General features: G+C 45.0%; 1 protein-coding gene across 2 annotated transcripts in view; it reads right to left on the reverse strand.

The window, feature by feature from the left end:
* Window positions 1-22693, reverse strand: part of LOC124044278 (syntaxin-binding protein 5-like) — a 233068-nt gene that overhangs the window by 37982 nt on the left and 172393 nt on the right. For both annotated transcript variants that reach the window (XM_046363921.1, XM_046363920.1), the window contains one exon: window positions 1598-1780. In XM_046363921.1, coding sequence (XP_046219877.1) covers window positions 1598-1780 — 183 coding nt within the window. The remainder of the gene's footprint in view (window positions 1-1597; window positions 1781-22693) is intronic.

Here is a 22693-nt window from a genome sequence, read left to right on the forward strand (position 1 = left end):
TGGTCCTGTTGGTCCTGTTGGTCCTGTTGGTCCTGCTCTCCTATTGGTCCTGTTGGTCCTGTTGGTCCTAGTCCTGTTGGTCCTGTTGGTCCTGTTGGTCCTGTTGGTCCTGTTGGTCCTAGTCCTGTTGGTCCTGTTGGTCCTGGTCCTGTTGGTCCTGTTGGTCCTGTTGGTCCTGTTGGTCCTGTTGGTCCTGTTGGTCCTGTTAGTCCTGTTGGTCCTAGTCCTGTTGGTCCTGTTGGTCCTGTTGGTCCTGCTCTCCTACTGGTCCTGTTGGTCCTGTTGGTCCTGTTGGTCCTAGTCCTGTTGGTCCTGTTGGTCCTGTTGGTCCTAGTCCTGTTGGTCCTAGTCCTGTTGGTCCTAGTCCTGTTGGTCCTGTTGGACCTGTTGGACCTGTTAGTCCTGTTGGTCCTAGTCCTGTTGGTCCTGTTGGTCCTGTTGGTCCTGCTCTCCTATTGGTCCTGTTGGTCCTGTTGGTCCTGTTGGTCCTAGTCCTGTTGGTCCTGTTGGTCCTGTTGGTCCTGGTCCTGTTGGTCCTGTTGGTCCTGTTGGTCCTGTTGGTCCTGGTCCTGTTGGTCCTGTTGGTCCTGTTAGTCCTGTTGGTCCTGGTCCTGTTGGTCCTGTTGGTCCTGTTAGTCCTGTTGGTCCTGTTGGTCCTAGTCCTGTTGGTCCTGTTAGTCCTGTTGGTCCTAGTCCTGTTGGTCCTGTTAGTCCTGTTGGTCCTATTGGTCCTGTTGGTCCTGTTGGTCCTAGTCCTATTGGTCCTGTTGGTCCTGTTGGTCCTAGTCCTGTTGGTCCTGTTGGTCCTAGTCGGCCAATTAGCTGTTTAAAGTCGATGTCCGCGACAATCTAATTAGCATAATACAAAATGCTGAGCATTTGAGATAGAGATATACATTTTTCTGCGTTCGATGCGCCTCAATCCACTGCATCCCCGATGGGGCACTTCTGCATCTGCAGTGAAAGGTGAAACAGCTAGAGTGGTGTTTGTCAAACCTGGAGACAGGGGAGCAACTTTCACTGGGGACGAGGGGTGGGTCATGTCCCCACCACATTCTGAAATTGCATGTTTGTTCCCCCCCAGTTTTATCACCCCACCAACCACCACCAACCCGCACCAACCCCTAACAACCCCCACCCCACAAACCCCCACCGACCCCACCAACCCATCAACCCCCACCACACCAACCCCACCACACCAACCCCCACCAAGCACCACCCCCACCAAGCACCACCCCACAAACCCCCACCAAGCATCACCAAGCACCACCTCACCAACCCCCACCAACCCCCACCAAGCACCACCCCACAAACCCCCACCAAGCACCACCACACCATTCCCCACCAAGCACCACCCCACAAACCCCCACCAAGCACCACCTCACCAACCCCCACCAACCCCCACCAAGCACCACCCCACAAACCCCCACCAAGCACCACCACACCATCCCCCACCAAGCACCACCCCACAAACCCCCACCAAGCACCACCTCACCAACCCCCTACCTGTTGATGACTGGTAGACATGCACTTAAAATGGGAGGATGAGGAGGGTAGGAGGAGGGTTTAGGTCAAGGGGAAGGAGACAAGCACGCACCTTCTGTGAGGGAGGAAACTGGCAAAGAGATCTCCATGCAAGCGGCAGACTGGGCCTTGCGGAAGGGTGGTCGGCCGGGGCCTCTCCGGGGGAGCCGCGGGCCCTCAGGAGCCCCAGGAATGCGAGACTTCCCCAAGGAGCATGGCTGGGAGGTGGGGCTAGTGCAATGTCCATTGACATGATCTGCAACAAAGACAAAGCATTAGCAAACAACTTCAAGAAAACAAAACGAAGAGATGAGAAAAGTCTACGATAAGGACAGGATGAGAGAAAGAGTTGGTGAGTTAGAGTTAAAGAAAAAGTTTGTGATTTATAGTTAAAGAGACAGAGTTAGTGAATTATAGTTAACCCCCTAGAGTCAATGTCCACGGCCGCGCAAAATTGAAATCAGCATTTCAAAAAAATCCCAAACACTTTAATCTGTTTGTTCTGCATGGGCAGCGTCTCAATTAAACCGATGTCACCCTTTCGTATTTGAGGTGAAAGTTGGCATAGCTCGAGCGATGTTTGTCAGACGATGAGACATCCAGAAAAATCTGTCTTTTCACAAAAACGTCTCTGTAGTGTCTGAATGGTTTGGCCCACAAACTACTAGAACCCCTCTGTGGAAAGGCGAGTCTCTCATGAACATGAACATGTCAGATGTTCAGTAGAAAATTCCTTTTGATATTTTTTGAGACAATCTGTTTGTCCAGATAGAATGTTTTTCTATTGGCTAATAGCAGTAAGGCCAAATTCAATGTTTCATCAAATATGTTTTATATATACTGTATATATGTATATATTATACCTTAAGGGTTCCTAAAACTCAAAACTCTAATAGCTAAATGATCCATGATATTACTTTTATCCCCATTTTTTTGTGATTTGGTAGTTACAGTCTTGTCTCATCGCTGCAACTCCCCTACGGACTCTGGAGAGGCGAAGGTCGAGAGTCCTGCATCCTCTGAAACACGACTCTGCCAAGTTGCACTGCTTTTTGACACACTTCTCAATTAAACCCGGGAAGCGAGCCTCACAAGGAGTCGCTAGAGCACAATGGGATAAGGAAATCGCGGCCGGCGATGGCGAATTTGTGCGCCACCTCGTGCGTCTCGCAGTCACGGCCGAACCCGGGTCCGTAGTGACATCTGAAGCACTGCGAAGCAAGTGCCTTAGACCGCTGCACCACTCAGAAACCCCTTGATATGACCATCTTAAAACAATTCCATAAGTGAGCTTAGCAGAACCCTCCCTCCTGCTTAGACTCTAGAGGGAGAGAGAAATTTGGACACAGAAATAGTCGACATAGAAGGAGAAGATTTAATTCATCTGTGCCAAATAAAATTAAGAAATATCAAAAGGAATATTGATGAAAAATATCTAGCTATGATAAAGAAGTGATGTTAGAGAACATTCAGTAGGATCCGGCATTGAACAGGACCAGAGTCTATCATCCTCTCTATCTTTGTCCTATGATGTGGCATTGAGAGCGTTTCACACTATCTGAACCAAACTTTATCTTACATTTCAGAATTAAAGTTGGAATATCAATGACCAGCAGGGTGTTCAGCAGACCAGCATCAGGAGTGGTGCAGAACTTATTAAATATTAAAGAAAGCCTACACCGTCGGGTGGATTCCAGAGTGAATCTATATTCTACTACAGTTGGTTGATAATGGAATACTGTGGAGAGGAATACTGTGGAGAGGAATACTGTGGAGAGGAATAATGTGGAGAGGAATACTGTGGAGAGGAATACATGAATACTGTGGAGAGGAATACATGAATACTGTGGAGAGGAATACATGAATACTGTGGAGAGGATACATGAATACTGTGGAGAGGATACATGAATACTGTGGAGTGGAATACTGTGGAGAGGAATACTGTGGAGACGAATACATGAATACTGTGGAGTGGAATACTGTGGAGACGAATACATGAATACTGTGGAGAGGAATACATTAATACTGTGGAGAGGAATACATGAATACTGTGGAGAGGAATACACGACTACTGTGGAGTGGAATACTGTGGAGAGGAATACACGAATACTGTGGAGAGGAATACATTAATACTGTGGAGAGGAATACATGAATACTGTGGAGAGGAATACATGAATACTGTGGAGAGGAAGACATGAATACTGTGGAGAGGAAGACATGAATACTGTGGAGAGGAAGACATGAATACTGTGGAGAGGAAGACTTGAATACTGTGGAGAGGAATACTGTGGAGAGGAATACACGACTACTGTGGAGTGGAATACTGTGGAGAGGAATACTGTGGAGACGAATACATGAATACTGTGGAGTGGAATACTGTGGAGACGAATACATGAATACTGTGGAGAGGAATACATTAATACTGTGGAGAGGAATACATGAATACTGTGGAGAGGAATACACGACTACTGTGGAGTGGAATACTGTGGAGAGGAATACACGAATACTGTGGAGAGGAATACATTAATACTGTGGAGAGGAATACATGAATACTGTGGAGAGGAATACATGAATACTGTGGAGAGGAAGACATGAATACTGTGGAGAGGAAGACATGAATACTGTGGAGAGGAATACATGAATACTGTGGAGAGGAATACTGTGGAGAGGAATACATGAATACTGTGGAGTGGAATACATGAATACTGTGGAGAGGAATACATGAATACTGTGGAGAGGAATACATGAATACTGTGGAGAGGAATACATGAATACTGTGGAGAGGAATACATGAATACTGTGGAGAGGAATACATGAATACTGTGGAGAGGAATACATGAATACTGTGGAGAGGAATACATGAATACTGTGGAGAGGAATACATGAATACTGTGGAGAGGAATACATTAATACTGTGGAGAGGAATACATTAATACTGTGTAGATGAATACATTGGAGAGGAATACTGTGGAGAGGAATACATTGGAGAGGAATACTGTGGATAGGAATACTGTGGATAGGAATACATTGGAGAGGAATACTGTGTAGAGGAATACATTGGAGAGGAATACTGTGGAGAGGAATACTGTGGAGAGGAATACTGTGAAGAGGATACATGAATACTGTGGAGTGGAATACTGTGGAGAGGAATACTGTGGAGAGGAATACTGTGGAAAGGAATACTGTGAAGAGGAATACTGTGGAGAAGAATACTGTGGAGAGGAATACTGTGGAGAAGAATACTGTGGAGAGGAATACATGAATACTGTGGAGAGGAAGACATTAATACTGTGGAGAGGAAGACATTAATACTGTGGAGAGGAATACATGAATACTGTGGAGAGGAATACATGAATACTGTGGAGAGGATACATGAATACTGTGGAGAGGAATACTGTGGAGAGGAATACACGACTACTGTGGAGTGGAATACTGTGGAGAGGAATACTGTGGAGAAGAATACTGTGGAGAGGAATACATGAACACTGTGTAGAGAATACATGAATACTGTGGAGAAGAATACATGAATACTGTGAAGAGGAATACTGTGGAGAAGAATACTGTGGAGAAGAATACTGTGGAGAGGAATACATGAACACTGTGTAGAGAATACATGAATACTGTGGAGAGGAATACTGTGGAGAGGAATAATGTGGAGAAGAATAATGTGGAGAGGAATACATGAATACTATGGAGAGGAATACTGTGGAGAGGAATACTGTGGAGAGGAATACATTAATACTGTGGTGAGGAATACTGTGGAGAGGAATACTGTGGAGAGGAATACTGTGGAGAGGAATACTGTGGAGAGGAATACTGTGGAGAGGAATAATGTGGAGAAGAATACTGTGGAGAGGAATACATGAATACTGTAGAGAGGATACATGAATACTGTGGAGAGGAATACATGAATACTGTGGAGAGGAATACATGAATACTGTGGAGAAGAATACATGAATACTGTGGAGAGGAATACATTAATACTGTGGAGAGGAATACATGAATACTGTGGAGAGGAATACTGTGGAGAGGAATACATGAATACTGTGGAGAGGAATACTGTGGAGAGGAATACATGAATACTGTGGAGAGGAATACATGAATACTGTGGAGAGGAATACTGTGGAGAGGAATACATGAATACTGTGGAGAGGAATACATGAATACTGTGGAGAGGAATACATGAATACTGTGGAGAGGAATACATGAATACTGCAGAGAGGAATACATTAATACTGTGTAGAGGAATACATTGGAGAGGAATACTGTGGAGAGGAATACATTGGAGAGGAATACTGTGGATAGGAATACTGTGGATAGGAATACATTGGAAAGGAATACTGTGGAGAGGAATACTGTGGAGAGAAATACTGTGGAGAGGAATACTGTGGAGAGGAATACTGTGGAGAGGAATACTGTGGAGAGGATACATAAATACTGCGGAGAGGAATACTGTGGAGAGGAATACATTAATACTGTGTAGAGGAATACATTGGAGAGGAATACATTGGAGAGGAATACTGTGGAGAGGAATACATTGGAGAGGAATACTGTGTAGAGGAATACATTGGAGAGGAATACTGTGGAGAGGAATACTGTGGAGAGGAATACTGTGAAGAGGATACATGAATACTGTGGAGTGGAATACTGTGGAGAGGAATACTGTGGAGAGGAATACATGAATACTGTGGAGAGGTATACTGTGGAGAGGATACTTGAATACTGTGGAGAGGAATACTGTGGAGAGGTATACATGAATACTGTGGAGTGGAATACTGTGGAGAGGAATACTGTGGAGAGGAATACATGAATACTGTGGAGAGGAATACATGAATACTGTGGAGAGGTTTACACGAATACTGTGGAGAGGAATACATGAATTCTGTGGAGAGGAATACATTGGAGAGGAATACTGTGGAGAGGTTTACACGAATACTGTGGAGAAGAATACATGAATACTGTGGAGAAGAATACATGAATACTGTGCAGAAGAATACATTAATACTGAGGAGAGGAATACACAAATACTGTGGAGAGGAATACTGTGGAGAGGAATACATGAATTCTGTGGAGAGGAATACACTAATACTGTGAAGAGGAATACTGTGGAGAAGAATACATGAATTCTGTGGAGAGAAATACATGAATACTGTGGAGAGGAATACACAAATACTGTGAAGAGGAATACTGTGGAGAAGAATACATGAATACTGTGCAGAAGAATACATTAATACTGAGGAGAGGAATACACAAATACTGTGGAGAGGAATACTGTGGAGAGGAATATATGAATTCTGTGGAGAGGAATACTGTGGAGAAGAATACATGAATACTGTGGAGAGGAATACTGTGGAGATGAATACATTAATACCGTGGAGAGGAATACTGTGGAGAGGAATACATTAATACTGTGGAGAGGTATACTGTGGAGAGGAATACTGTGGAGAAGAATACTGTGGAGAAGAATACTGTGGAGAGGAATACATGAATACTGTGGAGAGGAATACATGAATACTGTGGAGAGGAATACATGAATAATGTGGAGAGGAATACTGTGGAGAAGAATACTGTGGAGAAGAATACTGTGGAGAGGAATACATGAATACTGTGGAGAGGAATACATGAATACTGTGGAGAGGAATACATGAATAATGTGGAGAGGAATACTGTGGAGAAGAATACATGAATACTGTGCAGAAGAATACATTAATACTGAGGAGAGGAATACACAAATACTGTGGAGAGGAATACTGTGGAGATGAATACATTAATACCGTGGAGAAGAATACTGTGGAGAGGAATACATGAATACTGTGTAGAGAAATACATGAATACTGTGGAGAGGAATACTGTGTAGAAGAATACATGAATACTGTGTAGAGAAATACATGAATACTGTGGAGAGGAATACATGAATACTGTGGAGAGGAATACTGTGGAGAGGAAGACATGAATACTGTGGAGAGGAATACTGTGGAGAGGAATACATGAATACTGTGGAGAGGAATACATGAATACTGTGTAGAGAAATACATGAATACTGTGGAGAGGAATACATGAATACTGTGGAGAGGAATACTGTGGAGAGGAATACATTAATACTGTGGAGAGGAATACATGAATACTGTGGAGAGGAATACTGTGGAGAGGAATACATGAATACTGTGGAGAGGAATACATGAATACTGTGTAGAGAAATACATGAATACTGTGGAGAGGAATACATGAATACTGTGGAGAGGAATACTGTGGAGAGGAATACATGAATACTGTGGAGAGGAATACTGTGGAGAGGAATACATGAATAATGTGGAGAGGAATACTGTGGAGAGGAATACATTAATACTGTGGAGAGGAATACATTAATACTGTGGAGAGGAATACTGTGGAGAGGAATACATTAATACTGTGGAGAAGAATACATGAATACCCTGGAGAGGAATACATGAATACCCTGGAGAGGAATACATTAATACTGTGGAGAGGAATACTGTGGAGAGGAATACATGAATACTGTGGAGAGGAATACATTAATACTGTGGAGAGGAATACTGTGGAGAGGAATACATGAATACTGTGGAGAGGAATACATTAATACTGTGGAGAGGAATACATGAATACTGTGGAGAGGAATACATTAATACTGTGGAGAGGAATACTGTGGAGTGGAAATCTGAGGGAAATACAAACACCTAGTCAGTTGTAGTACTGAATACATTCAAATGTAATGTGTCTCACGCATTTAACCCAACCCCTCTATGAATCAGGGTGTTGTAGGGGGCTGCCTTAATCTAAATCCAAGGCGCTCGGGGAACAATGGGTCAAACTGCCTTGCTCAGGGGTAGATCAACAGATTTCTACCTTGTCAGCTTGTCTACCTTATCTACCTTGTCAGCTCAGGGATTCGATAGGTATTCAATCTTAATAGCTACTTAATTGAACTCTATAAATTCCAGAAAAAAAAAACATTTCAGAGAGAGAGAGAGAGAGAGAGAGAGAGAGAGAGAGAGAGAGAGAGAGAGAGAGAGAGAGAGAGATCAGATGAAGAGAGAGAGAGAGAGAGAGAGAGAGAGAGAGAGAGAGAGAGAGAGAGAGAGAGAGAGAGAGAGAGAGAGAGAGAGAGAGAGAGAGAGAGAGAGAGAGAGAGAGAGAGAGAGAGAGAGAGAGAGAGAGAGAGAGAGAGAGAGAGAGAGAGAGAGAGAGAGTGCAGAGCAGAGGTCACGATCAGATGAACTCCTGCATTTGTCAGCATTTTCTTTAAAAAAGATAGATTTAGAGTTAGATAAACATGGATTTTTTAAAATCAGGAACACATACAGGATGTTACCCTCTACAACATAACCCTCACTTCAAATCAAAACTCAAAACCTACAACCTGATTTTGGACGGAATTACGGAATCACATGGAAGGTTTACAACTACCAAGATTTATTATTCTATACAGCAAATTCTCTGGAAAACAACAGAAACCTGAAAACACCATCCAACCTGGAACTGAGTGAGTAATGTTTAGTCTGAAACTATATTCTATTTCCAAAAGCCAAGAAGTAAAATACACTACATTACTTTATAAGGACTGAATTCTAACATAATTCTGCCAAGCTTGATATAGCTTCAACTAGCACTGACGTGTCAAGTGAGAGGTGTCAAAGCCCATTAGCCCAACAATGGCAGGAGAGTCAAACAGTCTACTCCAACCAAATGGAGAGGCCTTAGAAGCTGCCTCCCGCTGTTCAGAGGTAATTAAAATACAGTACCCTGTGCATGTAAAGAATGATAAGTACAAAATGAAGCTCCTTATGGAAAATCAAGAGACACTTTTTGCTGACTATTACAAAAATGGGATCATCAGCAACCTTATCTTCCACACAAACCATCCCCTGGCATGACACAGTGCTATATTAGCCTCCTACCCTTCTGATAAGAGAGGGGCGTTAACGAGGGGTGGAAACTCAGGATACCTGACAACGAGGACTCTGAGTCAGGTAATATAAATCTCTATAAGTCCGGAACAGTAATGGTACAGGGTAACCCCAAACAGTTTCAGCTGGACTTTCACCAAATTAAATAATTAGCCCAGCAGGAGAAGCTCTCCCTTGATAAAGAGACCCAGAGCGGGTCAGACCAGACCTCTTCATTATATAACCCCACAGATGAGCAACCCCCAGAGGAAAGTCAACCTCCCAGCACAGAGAACTACTCCCTCATTGAAATTAAGGATAAATTCACCCAGCTGGAGGTAAGGCAGGTGGAGCTGGAACAGCAGGTGATTACACCCAATTCAGCACAGACCCAGACAACAGTCCAGCACAACAACACCACCTTAACTAGACCTGGAGAGCTGGAGGTGGACAGAGACATATCTGCACTCTGGACAGTGGTGAGACAACTACAACAGGAGAAAGAGCTGGAGCAGGAGCAGAACAGAGCACTAAAGGAGAGGATCAGACTGCTGGAGGAGAGGTTGAGGGGGATGGAGGAGAGGATCAGACTGCTGGAGGAGAGGTTGAGGGGGATGGAGGAGAGGATCAGACTGCTGGAGGAGAGGTTGAGGGGGATGGAGGAGAGGATCAGACTGCTGGAGGAGAGGTTGGGGGGGATGGAGGAGAGGATCAGACTGCTGGAGGAGAGGTTGATGGCGTGTGACAGAGAACAACTTACTAGAGAGCTGGCCACCCCCACAGAGAAGCCAGCAGAACAGTCCACACCAGACCCTGACCATAGAGTCGACATCACAGCAGAACAGACAAATGAAGAACCCCAAGCCCAGCGGCTCTCACCGCCTCTGAGCACCTATGCCACTCCTGCCCACCCCATGCACCCCACCCCTGCAAAGAGGGCCTCAACATAGAAGTCATACATACGCCCAGGTAGTGAGCGGGCAAATAGGCCCAACCCCCACTCTCACACTCGCCCAAGCCAATGGCATGTACCAGATGCTCAGCAGGCTCTGCTCACACTTACTGGCCTGAGGCTAAACCATGACCAACAACATTGGACACTTTATGGAACACAAAGCCTTCACTATATCATCCTGGAATATCCAAGGCCTGAGGTCATCTGCCTTTGGCCTAAAGAGCAGAAACCCAGACTTCACCAAAGAAATCGGTAATACAGACATTGTCATCCTGCAAGAAACCTGGTATAGAGGAGACAGACCCACTGGTTGGCCTCTAGGTTACAGAGATCTGGTAGTCCCATCCACCAAACTACCAGGTGTAAAACAGGGAAGGGACACAGGGGTATGCTAATTTGGTATAGAGCAGACCTAACTCACTCCATGAAATGAATCAAAACAGGAACATTTTACATTTGGCTAGAAATTCAAAAGGAAATGATCTTAACAGAGAAAAATTTCCTCCTGTGTGCTACCTATATCCCCTCACTAGAATCCCCATACTTTAATGAAGACAGCTTCTCCATCCTGGATGGGGAAATCAATCATTTCCAGGCCCAGGGACATGTACTAGTCTGTGGCGAACTAAATGCCAGAACCGGACAAGAACCTGACACCCTCAGCACACAGGGGGACAAACACCTGCCTGCAGGTGATAGCATTCCCTCCCCCATATGCCCCCCTAGGCACAACTATGACAACATAACCAACAAAACGGTTCACAACTCCTGCAACTCTGTCGCACGCTGGGTATTTACATAGTCAATGGTAGGCTTTGAGGGGATTCCTATGGTAGGTACATCTATAGCTCATCCCTTGGCAGTAGTACTGTAGACTACTTTATCACCGACCTCAACCCAGTGTTCACAGTCAGCCCACTGACACCCATATCAGACCACAGCAAAATCACAGTCTACTTGAACAGAGCAATACTCAATCATGAGGCATCAAAGCCAAAGGAACTGAGTAACATTAAGAAATGCTATAGATGGAAGGAATGCAGTTTGGAAACCTACCAAAAATCAATTAGGCAACAACAAATTCAATACCTTTTAGACAATTTCCTGGGTAAAACGTTCCACTGTAATAGTGAAGGTGTAAACTTGGCAGTAGAAAACCTGAGCAGTATATTTGACCTCTCAGCTTCCCCATCAAATCTAAAAATCTCAAATAGAAAACCAAAGAAAATGAACAGTGACAAATGGTTTGATGAAGAATGCAAAAATCTAAGAAAGAAATTGAGAAACCTGTCCAACCAAAAACATAGAGACCTGGAAAACCTGAGTATGCGCCTTCACTATGGTGAATCACTAAAACAATACAGAAATACACTACGGAAAAAGACGGAACAGCACGTCAGAAATCAGCTAAATGTTATTAAAGAATCCATAGACTCTAACCACTCCTGGAGGGAGGGAGGGAGAGAGCGAGAGAGAGCGCGAGAGCGAGAGAGCGAGAGCGAGAGAGAGAGAGAGAGAGAGAGAGAGAGAGAGAGAGAGAGAGAGAGAGAGAGAGAGAGAGAGAGAGAGAGAGAGAGAGAGAGAGAGAGAGAGAGAGAGAGAGAGAGAGAGAGAGAGAGAGAGAGAGAGAGAGAGAGAGAGAGAGAGAGAGAGAGAGAGAGAGAGAGAGAGAGAGAGAGAGAGAGAGAGAGAGAGAGAGAGAGAGAGAGAGAGAGAGAGAGAGAGAGAGAGAGAGAGAGAGAGAGAGAGAGAGAGAGACAGGGACAGGGACAGGGAGAGAGGGAGGTAGAGAGACAGAGAGACACAGAGAGAGAGGCAGAGAGAGAGGCAGAGAGAGAGAGAGAGAGAGAGAGAGAGAGAGAGAGAGAGAGAGAGAGAGAGAAGATGGTTGTAAGAGAGAGAGAGAGAGACACTAGACTAGAATGCTATTTGGCCCTACACAGAGAGTACACAGCGGCAGAATACCTGACCACTGTGACTGACCCAAAATTAAGGAAAGCTTTGACTATGTACAGACTCAGTTAGAGAGAGAGAGAGAGAGAGAGAGTAATTGAAGAATCCATAGACTCTAACCACTTATGGGAAAATTGGAAAACACTAAACAAACAACAACACGAAGAATTATTATCTATCCAAAATGGAAATGTATGGGTAAACCACTTCTTCAATGTTTTTGGTTCTTTAACAAAGAATAAAGAGCAAAAAAATATACAGGATCAAATACTAATCTTAGAATCAACTATTAAAGACTACCAGAACCCATTGGATTCTCCAATTACCTTGAATGAGTTACAGGACAAAATAAAACCCTCCAACCCAAAAAGGCCTGTGGTGTCGATGGTATCCTCAATGAAATGATCAAATATACAGACAACAAATTCCAATTGGCTGTACTAAAACTCTTTAACATCATACTTAGCTCTGGCATCTTCCCCAATATTTGGAACCAAGGACTGATCACCCCAATCCACAAAAGTGGAGACAAATTTGACCCCAATAACTACCGTGGAATATGCGTCAACAGTAACCTTGGGAAAATCCTCCGCATTATCATTAACAGCAGACCCGTCCTTTTCCTCAATGAAAACAATGTACTGAGCAAATGTCAAATTGGCTTTTTACCAAAGTACCGTACAACAGACCATGTATTCACCCTACACACCCTAATTGACAACCAAACAAACCAAAATAAAGGCAAAGTCTTCTCATGCTTTGCTGATTTAAAAAAAGCCTTTGACTCAATTTGGCATGAGGGTCTGCTATACAAATTGATGGAAAGTGTTGTTGGGGGTAAAACATACGACATTATAAAATTAATGTACACAAACAACAAGTGTGGAGTTAAAATTGGCAAAAAACACAGATTTCTTCCACATGGCCGCAGGGTGAGACAGGGATGCAGCTTAAGCCCCACTCTCTTCAACACATATATCAACGAACTGGCACGGGCACTAGAAAAGTCTGCAGCACCCGGCCTCACCCTACTAGAATCTGAAGTCAAATGTCTACTGTTTGCTGATGATCTGGTGCTTCTGTCACCAACCAAGCAGGGCCTACAGCAGCACCTAGATATTCTGCACAGATTCTGCCAAACCTGGGCCCTGACAGTAAATCTCAGTAAGACCAAAATAATGGTGTTCCAAAAAAGGTCCAGTCGCCAGGACCACAAATACAAATTCCATCAAGACACCATTGCCCTAGAGCACACAAAGAACTATACATACCTTGGCCTAAACATCAGATCCACAGGTAACTTCCACAAAGCTTTGAACGATCTGAGAGACAAGGCAAGAAGGGAATTCTATGCCATCAAAAGGAACATAAAATGCAACTTACCAATTAGGATCTGGCTAAAAAATACTTGAATCAGTCATAGAGCCCATTGCCCTTTATTGTTGTGGTGTTGTGGGGTCTGGGGTCCGCTCACCAACCAATACTTCACAAAATGCGACAAACACCAGATTGAGACTCTGCATGCAGAAGTCTGCAAAAATATACTCAGTGTACAACGTAGAACACCAAATAATGCATGCAGAGCAGAATTAGGCAGATACCCACTAATTATCAAAATCCAGAAAAGAGACGTTAAATTCTACAACCACCTAAAAGGAAGCTATTCCCAAACCTTCGATAACAAAGCCATCACCTACAGAGAGATGAACCCGGAGAAGAGTCCCCTAAGCAAGCTGGTCCTGGGGCTCTGTTCACAAACACAAACAAGCCCCACAGAGCCCCAGGACAGCAGCACAATTAGACCCAACCAGATCACGAGAAAACAAAAAGATAATTACTTTCTATTTGGCCCTAAACAGAGAGTACACAGTGGCAGAATACCCGACCACTGTGACTGACCCAAACTTAAGGAAAGCAAAATAACAGGACGAACGAGGAAGTTAAATGGATCAAATGAAAAGAGGGAACTGCTGGCTTTTCGCATACCGTACCAAGATCAACCGTAAGATCAGTTGGCAGGCTTAACTTTCTTCCGAGATCCTTTACTGAAACAAAAGACATGGGAAATAAGAGTAGTTCATCTTTTCAAAACAAAAATGAAATGGAAAACGAAAGTAAAACTAGATCAATGCAGAAACAAAAGATCAAACGAACAGAAGAAGAAAAATAATGGGGAAAAATAATCATGCCATAATCAACATCTCCGTCTTCGGCGCCCAGGGAACAATGTATTGGGGCATGGGGCCCCAGTGTCTCCTGACCCCTCCTGTCTCAGCCTCCAGTATTTATGCTGCAGTAGTTTGTGTCGGGGGGCTAAGGTCAGTTTGTTATATCTGGAGTACTTCTCCTGTCCTATTCGGTGTCCTGTGTGAATCTAAGTGTGCGTTCTCTAATTCTCTCCTTCTTTCTTTCTCTCTCTCGGAGGACCTGAGCCCTAGGACCATGCCCCAGGACTACCTGACATGATGACTCCTTGCTGTCCCCAGTGCACCTGGCCATGCTGCTGGTCCAGTTTCAACTGTTCTGCCTTACTATTATTCGACCATGCTGGACATTTATGAACATTTGAACATCTTGGCCATGTTCTGTTATAATCTCCACCCGGCACAGCCAGAAGAGGACTGGCCACCCCACACAGCCTGGTTCCTCTCTAGGTTTATTCCTAGGTTTTGGCCTTTCTATGGAGTTTTTCCTAGCCACCGTGCTTCTACACCTGCATTGCTTGCTGTTTGGGGTTTTAGGCTGGGTTTCTGTACAGCACTTTGAGATATCAGCTGATGTACGAAGGGCTATATAAATAAATTTGAGTTGATTTGATTTGATATTAACTGATATGCTCAGTTACAGAATTACATATTTTTTTTACCTTGTCAGCTCGGGCATTCAAACCAGCAATCTTTCGGTTACTGGCACAACGCTCTAACCACTAGTCTACCAACTGACCCCAAACCAGCAATCTTTCGGTTACTGGCCCAACGCTCTAACCACTAGGCTACCAACAGACCCCAAACCAGCAATCCTTTGGTTACTGGCCCAACACTCTAACCACTAGGCTACCAACAGACCCCAAACCAGCAATCTTTTGGTTACTGGCCCAACGCTCTAACCACTAGGCTACCAACAGACCCCAAACCAGCAATCTTTTAGTTACTGGCCCAATGCTCTAACCACTAGGCTACCAACAGCCCCCATGTGGCACTATGTGTTGTGGGGCAAGCTAGCATATCAGCTGTTTCATGGTGACATGCTTAAGTGGAAACCAGGACAATCTATCTTTGAAATGTAATACTTGCCACAAAATAACACTATTTTACAGATAATGTATTAAAGTCTCAAATTGATTTCAAGTCATCGTTCATTGACTTGAAGTAGTAGTGGTACTGCTAAAGTAGAATATAAAGTAGAATATAAAGTAGAATATAAAGGGTAGTTGTTTCATTGTAAATTGTCCTGTCGGGAAAAACAGAAATTCAGACAAGTGGGGATTTGCCGGTCCCCACGAGGAAAAATGCTATTTTAGGCTTGGGGGTTAGGTTTAAAATTAGGATTAGGGTTAGAATTAATGTTAGGGTTAGGGGTTACGGTTAGGAGTTAGAGTTAGGTGTAGTTTTAGGGTTAGGGGTTAAGATTTAGGCTTAGGGTTAAGTTTAGGGTTAGGGGTTAGGGTTAGGGTTAGATTAAGGGCTAGGGTTAGGGTTAGGGGTCAGATTAAGGGCTAGGGTTTAGGGGTTAGATTAATGGTTGAGGGTTAGGGTTAGATTAAGGGTTAGGGGTTGGGGTTAGTGTTAGATTAAGGGCTAGGGGTTAGGGGTTAGATTAAGGGTTAGGGGTTACAGTTAGGGTTAGATTAAGGGCTAGGGGTTAGGAGTTAGATTAAGGGCTAGAGGTTAGGGTTAGATTAAGGGCTAGGGGCTAGGGGTTACGGTTAGGGTTAGGGTTAGATTACGGGTTAGGGGTTAGGGTTAGGGTTAGATTAAGGGCTAGGGGTTAGGGTTAGTGTTAGATTAAGGGTTAGGGGTTAGGGTTAGTGTTAGATTAAGGGCTAGGGGTTAGGGTTAGGGTTAGTGTTAGATTAAGGGCTAGGGGTTAGGGGTTACGGTTGGGGTTAGTGTTAGATTAAGGGCTAGGGGTTAGGGGTTATGGTTAAGGGTTAGTGTTAGATTAAGGGCTAGGGGTTAGGGGTTACGGTTAGGGTTAGGGTTAGATTAAGGGCTAGGCGTTGGGGTTAGATTAAGGGCTAGGGGTTACAGTTGGGGTTAGGGTTATATTAAGGGCTAGGGGTTGGGGTTAGTGTTAGATTAAGGGCTAGGGGTTAGGGTTAGTGTTAGATTAAGGGCTAGGGGTTAGGGTTAGTGTTAGATTAAGGGCTAGGGGTTAGGGGTTACGGTTACGGTTAGTGTTAGATTAAGGGCTAGGGGTTAGGGGTTACGGTTACGGTTAGATTAAGGGCTAGGGGTTATGGTTAGATTAAGGGCTAGGGGTTAGGGTTATGGTTAGATTAAGGGTTAGGGGTTAGATTAAGGTCTAGGGGTTCCGGGTAGGGTTAGTGTTAGATTAAGGGCTAGGGGTTAGGGGTTAGAATAAGGGCTAGGGGTTACGGTTAGGGTTAGTGTTAGATTAAGGGCAAGAGGTTGGGGTTAGTGTTAGATTAAGGGCTAGAGGTTAGGGTTAGTGTTAGATTAAGGGCTAGGGGTTAGGGTTAGATTAAGGGTTAGTGTTAGATTAAGGGCTAGGGGTTATGGGTTAGGGGTTAGGGTTAGTGTTAGATTAAGGGCTAGGGGTTAGGGTTAGGGTTAGATTAAGGGCTAGGGGTTAGGGGTTACGGTTAGGGTTAGTGTTAGATTAAGGGCTAGGGGTTACGGTTAGGGTTAGTGTTAGATTAAGGGCTAGGGGTTAGGGTTAGTGTTAGATTAAGGGCTAGGGGTTACGGTTAGGGTTAGTGTTAGATTAAGGGCTAGGGGTTAGGGTTAGGGTTAGTGTTAGATTAAGGGCTAGGGGTTAGGGTTAGTGTTAGATTAAGGGCTAGGGGTTAGGGTTAGTGTTAGATTAAGGGCTAAGGGTTAGGGTTAGTGGTTAGGGTTAGGGTTAGATTAAGGGTTAGGGTTAGTGTTAGGTTAGGGTTAGTGTTAGATTAAGGGCTAGAGGTTAGGGTTAGTGTTAGATTAAGGGCTAGAGGTTAGGGTTAGTGTTAGATTAAGGGCTAGGGGTTAGGGTTAGTGTTAGATTAAGGGCTAGGGGTTATGGTTAGGGTTAGTGTTAGATTAAGGGCTAGGGGTTAGGGTTAGGGTTAGTGTTAGATTAAGGGCTAGGGGTTAGGGTTAGTGTTAGATTAAGGGCTAGGGGTTAGGGTTAGTGTTAGATTAAGGGCTAGGGGTTAGGGTTAGTGTTAGATTAAGGGCTAGGGGTTAGGGTTAGTGTTAGATTAAGGGCTAGGGGTTAGAGTTAGTGTTAGATTAAGGGCTAGGGGTTAGGGTTAGTGTTAGATTAAGGGCTAGGGGTTAGGGTTAGTGTTAGATTAAGGGCTAGGGGATTAAGGGCTAGGGGGGTTAGTGTTAGATTAAGGGCTAGGGGTTAGGGTTAGTGTTAGATTAAGGGCTAGGGGTTAGAGTTAGTGTTAGATTAAGGGCTAGGGGTTAGGGTTAGTGTTAGATTAAGGGCTAGGGGTTAGGGTTAGTGTTAGATTAAGGGCTAGAGGTTAGGGTTAGTGTTAGATTAAGGGCTAGGGGTTAGGGTTAGTGTTAGATTAAGGGCTAGGGGTTAGGGTTAGTGTTAGATTAAGGGCTAGGGGTTATGGTTAGGGTTAGATTAAGGGCTAGAGGTTAGGGTTAGTGTTAGATTAAGGGCTAGAGGTTAGGGTTAGTGTTAGATTAAGGGCTAGAGGTTAGGGTAAGTGTTAGATTAAGGGCTAGGGGTTAGGGTTAGTGTTAGATTAAGGGCTAGGGGTTAGGGTTAGTGTTAGATTAAGGGCTAGAGGTTAGGGTTAGGGTTAGATTAAGGGCTAGGGGTTAGGGTTAGTGTTAGATTAAGGGCTAGGGGTTAGGGTTAGGGTTAGTGTTAGATTAAGGGCTAGGGGTTAGGGTTAGTGTTAGATTAAGGGCTAGAGGTTAGGGTTAGTGTTAGATTAAGGGCTAGAGGTTAGGGTTAGTGTTAGATTAAGGGCTAGAGGTTAGGGTTAGTGTTAGATTAAGGGCTAGAGGTTAGGGTTAGTGTTAGATTAAGGGCTAGAGGTTAGGGTTAGTGTTAGATTAAGGGCTAGAGGTTAGGGTTAGTGTTAGATTAAGGGCTAGAGGTTAGGGTTAGTGTTAGATTAAGGGCTAGAGGTTAGGGTTAGGGTTAGATTAAGGGCTAGGGGTTAGGGTTAGTGTTAGATTAAGGGCTAGAGGTTAGGGTTAGTGTTAGATTAAGGGCTAGAGGTTAGGGTTAGGGTTAGTGTTAGATTAAGGACTAGGGGTTAGGGTTAGTGTTAGATTAAGGGCTAGAGGTTAGGGTTAGGGTTAGTGTTAGATTAAGGGCTAGGGGTTAGGGTTAGTGTTAGATTAAGGGCTAGAGGTTAGGGTTAGGGTTAGTGTTAGATTAAGGGCTAGGGGTTAGGGAAAATAGGATCTTGGAAGTGAATGAATTCTTTGCTCCTCACAAGGATAGCGATACAAAACTGTGTGTGTGTGTGTGTGTGTGTGTGTGTGTGTGTGTGTGTGTGTGTGTGTGTGTGTGTGTGTGTGTGTGTGTGTGTGTGTGTGTGTGTGTGTGTGTGTGTGTGTGTGTGTGTGTGTGTGTGTGTGTGTGTGTGTGTGTGTAAGCACAAACAGTGACCAGATGCTGCATCCATGATGCGTAGCAGCATAATTGTGTAGCAAACAGAGGAACACAATGATGGAATGACAGCTCTCTCTCCCATAGCATGGTGGAATTATCCACGCCAATTACCAGCTCAAACAGGGGCACTGTCCTAACACTGACTTTTAACAAATCACAATATTTACATATTTGTTCGGACATAATTATGTTACACATTAACCTGTTGCCCAATGAAAGGTCAGTTTTTGTATTTCTCAGTTAAGGATAAATATAAACGTACTGTATATTGTCTTAAATGCCCTGATTGCCTCTGACTTCCATGTATAGAATAGAAACAGAGTAAAGCCAGAAATAGTGCTGTTCTCCCTAATATATTCCCACAGCAAGCTGACGCCTTAGTTACTGCAACATCACAAAGTCCACGCAGTTAAAACACAACAAAACCCTATGATACAGGTACAGTAACACCTGGAATTTCCTCACAGCAGGTGATCCAGTCCACAGTCTGGTCCAAACCAACCCTTTAAACATAGTGTTTCTTCTAAAAGATATCGATTCCAGACGTAGGTAACGAACTTTATGTACTTTCTTACTTTACTGTTGCTCTCTCACCTTTCCAAACTTCACATTCTCTCGACCCCTCGTGGAATAGCACTGCGACCAGATTGTGGTGTAAATATTGATCCCAGCTCCTCTCTCATTATAGGAGATAACAGCAGACACATCCAGCCCAGGTAGGTGGCTTCTGCACAGGGAGCTCCGTGACACCCCCAGCACATCTCCTCTCTTCTCCTGGAGTCTCACCTCCGAATATATCCTGCCTGCTCAGAGAAACACTCTGGCATTTCAGCTTATTTGCCCAACCTCACGACTCGCCCCAGACTACATAACAGGGCAGGTACCGCAGCATGGACTACAACAGAAAGGAGAGCAGAAGCCCAGGCAACACAAAGAAACAATAACAACGTAAACAAACAACAAGGAAATGGAGGAAGGAAGACGAGCCCAATGACAGGGCTTAACGGGGAAATGTGTCCCGGTGGGGAGCGGTGAGACGGAAGGAGGAGGGAGGAGACCTCTTTATTGACATGGCAGAGAGGGGAGAGAGTTGATGGTAGATGGTTAACAGGTTCTGGGTTCCATCTCTTCTAGCCCACCTCTGATATCCCCCATGTTCTACCTTCCACAGTCCACCTCGTCTTCTCCACCCCATACATGTGTCTCTGTCCCTTTGTAGTATCACGGTGGATCTATATCATTCTCCCTCCCCCTCTCCCTCTCCCCCTCCCCCTCTCTCCCCTCTCTCTCCCCCTTTGTATAGATCCACACTATATCATTCTCCCTCCCCCTCCCCCTCTCTCTCTCTCCCCTTTGTAGTATCACAGTGGATCTATATATCATTCTCCCTCCCCCTCTCCCTCCCTCTCTCCCTCTCCCCCTCCCCCTCTCTCCCCTCTCTCTCCCCCTTTGTATAGATCCACACTATATCATTCTCCCTCCCCCTCTCCCTCTCTCCCCCTCCCCCTCTCTCTCTCTCCCCTTTGTAGTATCACAGTGGATCTATATATCATTCTCCCTCCCCCTCTCCCTCCCCCTCTCCCTCTCTCCCCCTCTCCCTCTCTCTCTCTCCCCCTTTGTAGTATCACAGTGGATCTATATATCATTCCCCCTCCCCTCTCCCTCCCTCTCTCCCTCTCCCCCTCCCCCTCTCTCCCCTCTCTCTCCCCCTTTGTATAGATCCACACTATATCATTCTCCCTCCCCCTCTCTCCCCCTCTCTCTCTCTCCCTCTCTCTCCCCATTTTGTAGTATCACAGTGGATCTATATCATTCTCCCTCCCCCGTCTCCCTCTCCCCCCTCTCTCTCTCTCCCCGCCCCTCTCTCTCTCTCTCTCCCCCTTTGTAGTATCACAGTGGATCTATATCATTCTCCCTCCCCTCTCCCTCTCTCCCCCTCCCCCTCTCCCTCTCCCCCTCCCCCTCTCCCTCTCTCTCTCTCTATCCCCCTTTGTAGTATCACAGTGGATCTATATCATTCTCCCTCCCCTCTCCCTCCCCCTCCCCCTCCCCCTCTCTCCCCTCCCCCTCTTCCTCTCCCTCCCCCTCTCTCTACATCTCTCCATCTCTGCATTTAATAGAAGAGATGGGAGCAGATAATAGATAGGACAACCCTGACCTATTCCACATAACTATGCACATTACATCCCACCACTACAGGCACTTTAGAGAGAATAACCTTGGTCCGATGTGCTTTTTTTATTCTCAGGAGAATTTTAGATAAATGGCTAGGTCTAATACCCTATAGACTGGGGAGATACTGGACAGGGACAACAGGTTTAATACCCAATAGACTGGGGAGATACTGGACAGGGACAACAGGTCTTATACCCTATAGACTGGGGAGATACTGGACAGGGACAACAGGTCTTATACCCAATAGACTGGGGAGATACTGGACAGGGACAACAGGTCTTATACCCTATAGACTGGGGAGATACTGGACAGGGACAACAGGTCTTATACCCTATAGACTGGGGAGATACTGGACAGGGACAACAGGTCTTATACCCTATAGACTGGGGAGATACTGGACAGGGACAACAGGTCTTATACCCTATAGACTGGGGAGATACTGGACAGGGACAACAGGTCTTATACCCTATAGACTGGGGAGATACTGGACAGGGACAACAGGTCTTATACCCTATAGACTGGAGAGATACTGGACAGGGACAACAGGTCTATTATCTTATAGACTGGGGAGATACTGGACAGGGACAACAGGTCTTATACCCTATAGACTGGGGAGATACTGGACAATCAACTCAATTCAAGGGGCTTTATTGGCATGGGAAACATATGTTTAGATTGCCAAAGCAGGTTTTCCGTCCGTCCGTCCGTCCGTCCGTCCGTCCGTCCGTCCGTCCGTCCGTCTGTCTGTCTGTCTGGTCATCCCTTCTTTTCCAGTGTAAAAAGGACAAATATCAGACACCTATCCCCAGCTCCTTCTCAGCACAGCTGGTTCACTTTGAGCAGAGAGAAGACGGAGGGAAGGGAGTGATGGATAGAAGATGGAAGGGAGGGAGAGAAGACGGGCATTGGGAGAAACAATATATCTCTCCCTGTCTCAAATAGACACACACTAGCTGACCGACTAGATCTGACACATCCATCTAGCATCCCGGCAGGACACCGCTTTCTCTCTCTCCCTCTCTATCCCTCTCTTTCTCTCTCACCCCTTTCTCTCTCTCCCACTCTTTCTCTCTCACCCCTTTCTCTCTCTCCCTCTCTATCCCTCTCTTTCTCTCTCCCCCCTTTCTCTCTCTCCCTCTCTATCCCCCTCTTTCTATCTCACACCTTTCTCTCTCTCCCTCTCTATCCATCTCTTTCTCTCTCACCCCTTTCTCTCTCACCCTCTCTATCCCTCTCACCCCTTCCTCTCTCTCCCTCTCTTTCCCTCTCTTTCTTTCTCACCCCTTTCTCTCTCTCCCTCTCTATCCCTATCTTTCTTTCTCACCCCTTTCTCTCTCTCCCTCCCTCTATTGAAATGTCACTAGTGTTGCCA

This window comes from Oncorhynchus gorbuscha, linkage group LG09 (assembly GCF_021184085.1).
Source record: "Oncorhynchus gorbuscha isolate QuinsamMale2020 ecotype Even-year linkage group LG09, OgorEven_v1.0, whole genome shotgun sequence".
NCBI classification, from domain to species: domain Eukaryota; kingdom Metazoa; phylum Chordata; class Actinopteri; order Salmoniformes; family Salmonidae; genus Oncorhynchus; species Oncorhynchus gorbuscha.